This window comes from Sinocyclocheilus rhinocerous, unplaced genomic scaffold (assembly GCF_001515625.1).
Source record: "Sinocyclocheilus rhinocerous isolate Xijiao unplaced genomic scaffold, SAMN03320098_v1.1 scaffold111, whole genome shotgun sequence".
NCBI lineage: Eukaryota > Metazoa > Chordata > Actinopteri > Cypriniformes > Cyprinidae > Sinocyclocheilus > Sinocyclocheilus rhinocerous.
This window is the reverse complement of record NW_015642811.1, coordinates 1,481,552-1,492,453: the sequence shown is the minus strand read 5'-3', so window position 1 is coordinate 1,492,453 and position 10,902 is coordinate 1,481,552. Positions and strand designations below refer to the sequence as shown.

Sequence of the window (10,902 nt, the reverse complement as noted above, 5' to 3'; positions counted from 1 at the left end):
AAAGGCGGGGCATAGAGGAGAAACAATAATGTACAGTATGTGGAAAATAATGTGTTTTTTTAACTTTAAACCGCATAAACACATTTCATTACACCAAATACACAAAATAATGTTCTTTTTAGCAGCATCATATGACCCCTTTAAAAGGTTGAGAACCACTAAACTACAATGCACCTTAGCAACGGCCCTAGCAACCATCTTGAACACCGTAATGCAGGAGTGTGGTGGGAGGAGCGGTCTAGCAACTGCATAACAAATGACTTTGTCAAGTCAACATTCAATGTTTATCTTGAAAAACTTAAATTTTCTAGTTAAAGTTTGCACTGCCATGTACGCCTCTCAGCGCTTCAGGTCATGTGGAGAGACGTATGGAGAAATGTCCGTCTCTGCACACACTATTCTGAGTCATCACATGTCGTTGTAGGCATGAGGCTGTTCTGCACATCTGGCTTTAATTGAGCTCAGAGTTGCACCTCTCTCGCCTTCTCTTTCTCTCTCTTCTGCGTCTCACAGTGAAAGGCGTTTGTCTTGGCTCTCTGCACGTGTGCGCACATGAGGTGCTCTCTGCTCTACCGGAAATGGAGGAAATACACTGAACAAAATTATAAACGCAATCTTGTGGCCAGCCTAAGGCACACCTGTGCAATTATCATGCTGTCTAATCAGCATCTTGATGTGCCACACCTGTGAGGTGGATGGATTATCTTGGCAAAGGAGAAGTGCTCACTAACACAGATTTAGACAGATTTGTGAACAATATTTGAGAGAAATAGGCCTTTTGTGTACATAGAAAAAGTCTTAGATCTTTGAGTTCAGCTCATGAAAAATGGGGGCAAAAACAAAAGTGTTGCGTTTATAATTTTGTTCAGTGTAGTTTGACCACTGGTTCTGTGTGAGACAAAGGGACGGCACCATGCTAAGGCAGTAACGTTCGTTCAAGAAGCCCCCGCTGCAGTATAGGTCATAGCCGCTTGCTTCAGTGTGGAGCAGGAAATTGTAAGCCAGCGTTATAAAAGATGAGGCCGACAGTGAAAGCATAATTTTATAAGTGTGAAAATTTCATCCTAAAATCAAAAGAAAAAAATAAACATAATTACAATTGAAGGACGTCTCTCATGCTCACCAAGGCTGCATTTATTTGATGCAGTAAAGACTGCATCATATTGAGAAATATTACAATTTAAATAACTTTCTATTGTAATATTACAAAAATGTAATTTATTCATGTGTAGGCACAGCTATGCCATGGTGCTCAAGAAACATTTCTTATTATTTTCAATGTTCAAAACAGTTGTGCTGTTTAAGATTTTTGTGGAAACGGTGATAATTTTTTTCAGGATACTTTGATGAATAGAATGTTCAAAAGAAAATCTTGTGTAATACTGTAAGTCTTTTAAAGTCACTTTTGATCAATTCAATGCATCCTGAATGAAAGTAGAAATGTCTTTCAAAAACAAAAATCTAAACTTTTGAAGGGTACTGTATACTTTGTTTAAAGAAAACTAGGATCATTAAGATAATTCATAATTCATGTTATGATAATTATTAAAAGATATTGATGTTCTGAAAGTAAGGATGCACCATTCTGGCCTGATGTTTAATTATATTTATATAATGGTAATTAACAGATGAATTACATATATTACAGTTCTATAATATTTTGTAATATATAACACTAAAGACTGTAATCATTTATTTTAAATACTACAAGGGAATTTATTTATTACTGCATTATAATGTACAGTGAAAAATTGTCATTAGATAATTGCTAAAGATTACTTTGTTTCAAAAAAATAACTTTTAAGTGTAGCGATTTTCTTTCTGTGTTTAAGGTGGCTCAAGCTGCACTCCAAGGCTGGTCGGAAGGAGAAGGAGCGGGGCGAGCTGCAGGTCACCGTCCAGTTCACCCGCAACAACATGACCGCTAGCATGTACGATCTGACCATAAAGGACAAGCCCCGTTCTGCATTTGGAAAGCTGAAGGACCGCGTCACAGGAAGAAAGAGAGGAGACGTGGAATCCTCCTCTGCCATTTTACCTGGCCGCTACGCCGCACTATCAGGGTCTGTAGCTCCTCCCTTTGCAGGAGATGGTGGACCAGATGAGCCGGGTGAGGAAGAGGGGGTCGATGTACACCGGAGCAAGGTGAAAGACTTCTTCCTTAAGGGGAAACTGCGCAAGAATTCAGACACTCGGTCGTGTTCGTCATTGGCATCAGACAGTAGCATTGCATCATCCGCCGGGGATCCATTCGTCTCAGTAGAGCTGTCCAGAACACCCATCTACAGCAGCAGAGTGATGGAGCCCTTCCGAATGGACACTGAAGGTGGGATAAAAGGTCAGTTGTGGGCTCCATATGATAGTTTATGACAACCCTTGTGTTGTTCTAAACTCGTATGAGTTTCTTTATTCTGTGCATCATATTCAAAGATATTTTTAAAAATATTTAAACAGTTTTTGTGCGTACAGTTGAAGTCATTGGGGTCCAAAACAACATTGGACCCAATGACTTTCAATGTGTGGACTAAAAAACCCTGAGACATTTTTCAAAATATCTTCTGTTGTGTTTCAAAGATGAACGAAAGTCAAACATGTTTGGAATGACATGAGGGTGAGTGAATAAAGACAAAGTCTTTAAAACCTTTGCTCAAATGTATGGTTTGGGCCATATACTGATCTTTGTCTGTACCCTTTCTCTCTCTTCTCTCTGTGACCTCTGTCTTTAAAGTGATGACTCACAAGCGCGCACACAGTGATGAAGCCAGTAAGATCACAGGTGTTCCTCATCCCAGCCCTGCTGTGGAAAACCTTAAAGGCCAAAGTATGCCGCTCTCCAAATCAACCCTCTGCATCAACGGTAGCCACATCTACTCATCCGAGCCTGTCAGCCCCAAGAGTCCAAGCACTATCCCGGCCAAGCGCTCCCTGCTGGAGAAATGTGCACCCCTTTCTCGCTCTCTCCAGAATCTGACCCGACGTGGTGAAGACTTGCACAAGAGCGATGGGAGACGTTGGTCCATTGAAAAGAGCAAGAAGGAGGACAGTGAGGCAGATGAAGCTCAGAGTCGGACCCAAGGAGCCGCCACCTCAGCGGGGAAGCAAGTGCAGGCTGCTGGACCGGTGGAAGTGGTGGATAAAGGAAAAAAGCTGAGGAAAACTTTGTTTTCTAGCGGGCGGAGTGACTCTCTCCCAGCCAAGCCAGAGCAGAGCCAGGTTTCTGCTCCTCTTGAGGGCAGACGCAGAGGATGGTTTGGCTCCGGTGACTCCCAGAACAAGCCAAGGTGAGTGAAGGCCAAGCAAGGCTACTAGGTTTTATGTTACAGAACAAAAGATGTCTGACCTTGCTTGTGTACCAATATCATCAATAGCAGTTCCCCATGATCTGTATATTTATTGCCAGACGTTCTTCTAAAGGGATACTTTGTTTTTAAGTGGATGGCTTTGAATGTCAGCCTGCATTCTGGTCCTCAGAGAATATTCTTAGAAAAAGGAGTGTTTGAATTTGCTGATGCAACAGTTACTGCAGCAGCTTTTTCCATCTCAGTCCTGTCAAGACATTTTTCAAAGAAGGGATTGTTAATGTGTGCATTTTAATAAAAAAATTGTTTGTCAAGTTCCACGAATTTGTTGAAGCATTCAAAAACATCAGCTATTTTTATAAGAAATGTCCACTTACATTAAATTGATTGATTTATGTACTTTTTAATTTCACATTTCAGTAATTCATTTAATTTATTTTTCATTCATCAGCATGATTTTTTTGACACATTCAGCCATTGCTTATAGTTTAACCTGTTTTATTTTTATTAGAGTTAGGAGTGGGCGATATGACAAATCTTTATTAGTAATTTTATGTCATAACAATATATGTCACAAATTGATGTAGTTATTTTTTTTGCTTGAAATAAGGTTGCTATGATAAAATTTTATATGAAATAGAAATTTTACAATTATACATTATGTACAGTACTAGCTTACTTAATAAAAATAAGTTCTCAAGCTTAGTGAAAGCAAGTAAACAAATAACTACAATAAAACAAAGACCTCAGAGGGAAAGCCAGTGCAGGCCGCTGGACCTGTGGAAGTGGTGGATAAAGGAAAAAAGCTGAGGAAAACTCTGTTTTCTAGCGGGAGGAGTGACTCTCTCCCAGCCAAGCCGGAGCAGAGCCAGGTTTCTGCTCCTCTTGAGGGCAGACGCAGAGGATGGTTTGGCTCCGGTGACTCCCAGAACAAGCCAAGGTGAGTGAAGGCCAAGCAAGGCTACTAGGTTTTATGTTACAGTACAAAAGATGTCTGACATTGCACATGTATCAGTATCATCAATAGCTGTTCCCCATGATCTATATTTGACTGCCAGACGTTCTTCTAAAGGGATACTTTGTTTTTAAGTGGATGGCTTTGAATGTCAGCCTGCATTCTGGTCCTCAGAGAATATTCTTAGAAAAAGGAGTGTTTGAATTTGCTGATGCAACAGTTACTGCAGCAGCTTTTTCCATCTCAGTCCTGTCAAGACATTTTTCAAAGAAGGGATTGTTAATGTGTGCATTTTAATAAAAAAATTGTTTGTCAAGTTCCACGAATTTGTTGAAGCATTCAAAAACATCAGCTATTTTTATAAGAAATGTCCACTTACATTAAATTGATTGATTTATGTACTTTTTAATTTCACATTTCAGTAATTCATTTAATTTATTTTTCATTCATCAGCATGATTTTTTTGACACATTCAGCCATTGCTTATAGTTTAACCTGTTTTATTTTTATTAGAGTTAGGAGTGGGCGATATGACAAATCTTTATTAGTAATTTTATGTCATAACAATATATGTCACAAATTGATGTAGTTATTTTTTTTGCTTGAAATAAGGTTGCTATGATAAAATTTTATATGAAATAGAAATTTTACAATTATACATTATGTACAGTACTAGCTTACTTAATAAAAATAAGTTCTCAAGCTTAGTGAAAGCAAGTAAACAAATAACTACAATAAAACAAAGAAAAAAATGAAATAGCGCCATTTTAGGTATGTCTTTCTTAAAGGGGTAAGAAATACTACAGAAATTGAATAAAGTAATCAAATGTACAATAAAACACTGCACAGTCTTCACTGTATCAATTAAATATACAGGGATTATTATTAAAGCTACAAAAGTAGTTCATTCAAGATCAGTGAGTGCTTTCTCTTGTTTTTTTTCCCCCCATTGTTTGATTAAAAGACATTAAATGACACAGACAGCAGGTATATTATGCTGCTGTCACTTTAGGACCTAAAACGGATACATCATACAATATATTGATACACATCCCATTTTCTCCCAACTTTCTATGTTCACTAAAAACATCACCAACTGTGTTTATATGAATAAACCGGTATTGCCAAGACTGGCATTGTCTCATAACTTTTTGAATATTTGACAATTTAAGCAAAATAAACCATGAAAAAGAATGTAATTCAGTACTCATGCTGTGTGAAATGGGGAAACAAAACTGAATTCTTTCATGTCTTATGTCTTATTGTGCTTGAATGTTTTAAAATTGCTTGAAAGTTTAAACTGGCAAGGCTTAAAAATGAATGCAAATGCTAAACTTTTTAAAGACAACAACATCGAAACATCACTTTAGCATAATCACACTAGAGATGATGATCCGAGATTTATACCATTTTGAAATGTGTACCCGTTTATCGTGTTTACAGGTATATCACCCACCCCTAGTTAGAGTTTATAGGCTGACAGCCAGGTAATGTCTTTTCTCCCCTTTTGTTCCTGCTAAGCCAGCAGTATTTATGTAGGAACAATGTACAAGCTGGTCAAAACATGCCAGACGCTTCCGATCAAAACATGAACAAATTTGAATTCAAAGACAGTTTTTCGTCTATTATATAGAAGATAGTTCACACAAAAATGAAAATTCTGTCATTAATTACTCACCCTCATGCCGTTCCAAACCCGTAAGACCTTCGTTCATCTTCAGAACACAAATTAAGATATTTTTGATGCATTCCAAGAGCTCTCTGACCCTCCCATAGACAGCAAGGATCTTTACACGATCAAGGCGCAGAAACGTAGCAATGAGATTGTTAAAATAATCCATGTGACATCAGTGGTTCAACAGTAATTTTATGAAGCTACAAGAATACTTTTTGTGCACAAAGAAAACAAAAATAACGACTTTATTCAACAATTTGTCTCCTCCTCGTCACCCTAAACAACGTATGCAATGTATGTACACGGATACGTTGTTTACGTTCAAATCAAATTGTAAACGACGTATGGTGCTGCTGACACAGAACAGCATATGTTGTTTACATATGTGATGCGCTCCAAAATGGCGCTAGGGTGACGAGGAGGAGACAAATTGTTGAATAAAGTCGTTATTTTTGTTTTCTTTGCACACAAAAAGTATTCTTGTAGCTTCTTAAAATTACTGTTGAACCACTGATGTCACATGGATTATTTTAACAATCTCCTTGCTTCATTTCTGAGCCTTGATCGTGTAAAGATCCTTGCTGTCTATGGGAGGGTCAGAGAGCTCTCGGAATGCATCAAAAATATCTTAATTTGTGTTCCGAAGATGAACGAAGGTTTCGGTTTACGGGTTTGGAACGACATGAGGGTGAGTAATTAATGACAGAATTTTCTTTTTTGGGTGAACTATCCCTTTAAGAGGTGTCTCTGTAATAGAAAGAACTGTCTCTCTCCCCTCCCCACTCATAGTTAGATTTTATGGCCCATTGCACACTATGACTAAGAGGACTACTTGTGCCTTCCCTCCACAGGCTGGGAGTCTCTCCTAAGGTAGAGAGCAGCTCAGACACCCCCTGTCAGATCCCTTGCTCCCCCAGTCAGCCCCCATGCTCTCTTCCCCTCGGTTGCACTACTGGCTCGGTGTCTCCCCCTAGTGGCAATCACACCAACCCATTCACCCACTCTTCCCCAACACCCCCTTCCATCTCTCCCTCCAACCCTTTCCTCACACGACTACATCAAAACCCCTTTTTTGAGGATCTTATAGCCGAGGAAGCACTGAAGTCTCCGACTGCTGGCTACTGTTCTCTTAATTCCAGTCTTTGTCATTATCCAGTCGGATGCAGTCCCCTCCATAATGGAGCACAGAACAAAATGTATGCAGTAAAATGGGAAAGACCCAGAAGTATGTCCAGACAGAGATCTCTTCCAGCTATTATGCCTGAGACACCAGATCGAAACTCAAAAACTAATCCGAACCACTCTCTGTCTGAGAGGGCTGGGGAATGGGATGATTTTGAAGCATTTGCCACCAGCCGGCTCAAATCACCAAGTGGGACTCCAGCCAGACCTCCATCGGCACCGTTTCTCTCACAGGTACCAAATACAAACCAGTGTGTAAACAGCAAAGCGAACATTGGTTTAAGGGTTGATGAAGTTGACATGAGTGTTTCAAGGCCATGGGATCTGCCTCCTCTACCACCACGTAGACCCATGAGGACCCAAGGGATCACCACGGACAGCTGGTTGGATAGAGCCCAGGAGCTGGCTGTGCAGAAAGAGGCCTGCTTCCTTTCCCAGACTGACTTTGCCTCCCTTCAGCATGTGAGAGATGGAGATGTGAAGAGGAACTCTCAGATTTTATGTTCAGATAAAGAGTTGCACCATATTTCTTCAGTAGGGTGTAACAAGATAGATGCAGAGTTGCACAGCGGTATCAGACTGAACGAATTAATGGTTGGGGAAGCAAGGGGTCATGATTTTGCCACAAACAACAATGGTACTGGCTCACCGAATGGTTTCGGTGAAGATGCACTCGGAAGTTCTGAATCTGAGTACACAGTTCCTGAAACTTTGTGTTTCCCATCTGACTGGGAAACCACAGTGACCGAATCACTTTGCAGTTCACCTCAGACCCAACCGAAACACGATTCAGAATCGCCCTGTGAAATAAAGGTCTCCAATGAACAACAATGCAGGACTAAAACCGATGGCGTGGGTTTGTTGACCCTCTCACCTAGAGATTCGAACAACAACACAGAAAGTACTTCAGAGTTTGCTTTTATTGATTCTGAAAGTTCACCGTCTGAGTTGCAACCATCTTTTGAAATGAATAAAGATGGTGTTAAATCATCCAAAAATTGTTCAAATTTGCACTCGAATGGTTCCTCGCTTCCCAGATGCTCCCCAGGATTACCAGAGGATATATTGTGCAGAATAGCATCAGAGTTGGAGATATTTTCACCAAAAAACACCCGTAGTAATATCACATCATATTTGTCTGACTCACAAAACCATAATCATGGCTCGTCACCTTTTGAGAGATCTAGTGAAGAACTGGGAGGACATAAAGTCGACACTTGTGAACACCAAAACACTGCTTCAAACTGTGAGTCTTACAACGTGGCTGACGTTCTCCTCAACAAAGAGATCACTGTGATCACTCAAACATGCTCAAGCAAAGACAACACTGTGACAATGCAAATCAAACAAGAGGTAGCAAAAGACAATGACTTGCTCACTACACATGATAGCATGGAGCATAATCATTTAACAGAAGGTAACCTAAACTCTGAAGTCTGCTTCTTAAAGAACAACAAGGTCGAGGAATCTTGTTCGACGCTGGAGGAACAAATAAGCTTCGAGGACTTGCATGCTAGGGTAGCTCCAAGAAACTCCAGAAGCCCTTATAAAACAGAAGTCAGATCAGCCCGCATCAGACCGCACTCAACCACAAGCTCACCCAAAACTGTCTCGGGTGCCGATTCCCTCCCAGGCTCTCCTCATCCTACGTCAGATCTCATTTTGCATGATCCTTCCCCTTCACCCACCCCATTAGCAGGTACTAATTCCTGTCTCCACCCTGACCCTTCTCTTCCTGCGAACCCCCCAATCGAGTTGCCCAGCATGGGTTCCACATGCTTCTCCACCGCCCAGCCCCACGTTGACGCACCGCTCTCCCTCTCACCTGAGGAGACACAGCCAGCTAACGTCCTCCTGCCCCATGAGGAGAGCAGGTGAGACCTCACTGCCTTTAAAAGCGCACTCACCTCTGCTCTCACCTGAGAAATGACCTCATTCTCTCTCACAGCAGGTGCACTAAGACAGGCTCATAAATGCTCTCACATATGCTGGCCAAGAGCAAACTTTGTTTTTGCACTCACAACTTGCTATAATTCGGACTTTGACACATGTGTAAATGCATTTTTCCAGCACCATCTCTTTTTATGTTTCCTCCTGGTTTGCTCATGCTGCATTACTTTTAGTTCTTTCATTTTTCATCTTTGCTTTTCTGTTGCTTCTTTCAGCCTTCATTCTGTTTTGGCAGCTACACATATTCCTTTGTAGAGGTAACTAAAGTTAGATGAAAGTTGTATTGTATGCATCTACTGTTCATGAGAGGTTTGATGTGAGATGTTGACTATCATTATGAGGGCTGACTGACCTGTCTATTAGTACCTAAAGAGACAAAAATCATAAAGATGCTTCTCAAAGTGCTTCTCCTAGACAGTATTGATATTAAATTGTTTGAGACTTGAGAAAAAACCTTTTAGAAGTGGCAACGTCTTTAATCAAATTTTTATTTATCCAAAGGATTTCAGTTTATATATATTTCGCTTTTGTTTTAATGATTTCAGTACTACAGCTTTGTTTTCTTTTTTTTTTGTTCTAATATTTACATATCTAATATTGACAGTAATTTCACCTTATTTCAATTAATGAAAAAAAATTTTTAATGTTATGTTTAACTTTTAGTTAAAGCTGCAGTCCGTAACTTTAGGCGCTCTAGCGGTTAATAAACACTGCGTGCGTCTTGCGGAAGAACATTGTAGCCGTAGCTACTTCTCTCTGTTTATGTCTAGGACGAATCACGCAGGTACTGGGCTACTCCGCAGCGGTACCTACCCGAACCAGTCTAAAATAATCTGCATATAAACACGTATTATAGGTGTACCGTAGTGATTCAGGACAAGCCAAATACACGGTTTGGAAAATGGATTCATGGTGTACTCGATTATTATATAAATTTTGTAAATTTTGAACACAAAAAAGTTACAGACTGCAGCTTTAAAATTAACAACACTGCTAAGAGAAGATCTCCAAACAAGTTTTGTGATATAAAAAGGCAACTCGTTGTTTTTTCATTACTTTTAACCATTGCTTCCTCAACTGTGTGCTATTGCTTTTGTTATACTAATTAACTCATCAGGAAGTTAATAAACATGAGATCTAAAAAATGGTTTAAAGAAAAAGTAAAAGATGCTTACACAGTACCAATTACACCCTGATGAAATGCCTAGATCAACGTAAATACCTCATTTATCTCCTTTTCGCACCGCTGTACAGCCCTCACCCAGTGAAGCCCTTGACCAACACGACTCTACAGGGAGAGAAGAAACCTGAAAGCCGCTCAGTGCTGGAGAAACTCAAGTCCACCATCAACCCAGGACGATCCGCACCACCAACCCCTGCTGAGGATGAGAAAAACCAGGTACTGGAAGTTTAAAGGTGCTGTAAGCGATGTTTTTATCTAATAGCACTCCCTACTAAAATGTAGTATTTTATTCATATTAAAGGGGTCATATGATGCGATTTCAAATTTTCCTTTCTCTTTGAAGTGTTACAAGCTCTTGGTGCATAAAGAAGATCTGTAAAGTTGCAAACACTAAAGTCTCAAAACCAAAGAGATATTCTTTATAAAAGTTAAGACTCAGCCACGCCTACCTAAAACGGCTCGTTCTAACACGCCCCCACATATCTACGTCACGATGTGGGAAGATTTGCATAACGTAGCCCAAATGTTCACGCAAAGAAGGCGTAACTTTTATTCTCGCTGTAGTATTGTTGACGCTGCAGCCATGTCCTGAAGACGCTGTGTGCTTCGTTGTGAAAGCGAAACTACTTTGTTTGACCTTCCAAAAGAGGACGATATC

At 40.1% G+C, this 10,902-nt stretch overlaps 1 protein-coding gene across 2 annotated transcripts in view; it reads left to right on the top strand.

Annotated features, from left to right (window-relative positions):
• Positions 1-10,902, top strand: part of LOC107756499 (rab11 family-interacting protein 1-like) — a 17,803-nt gene that overhangs the window by 4,486 nt on the left and 2,415 nt on the right. Inside the window, exons 3-6 of one of the 2 annotated variants that reach the window (XM_016573650.1) lie at positions 1,833-2,338; positions 2,729-3,281; positions 6,781-8,985; positions 10,316-10,460. In XM_016573650.1, coding sequence (XP_016429136.1) covers positions 1,833-2,338; positions 2,729-3,281; positions 6,781-8,985; positions 10,316-10,460 — 3,409 coding nt within the window. The remainder of the gene's footprint in view (positions 1-1,832; positions 2,339-2,728; positions 3,282-6,780; positions 8,986-10,315; positions 10,461-10,902) is intronic. The other variant, XM_016573651.1, reaches the window with a different exon arrangement.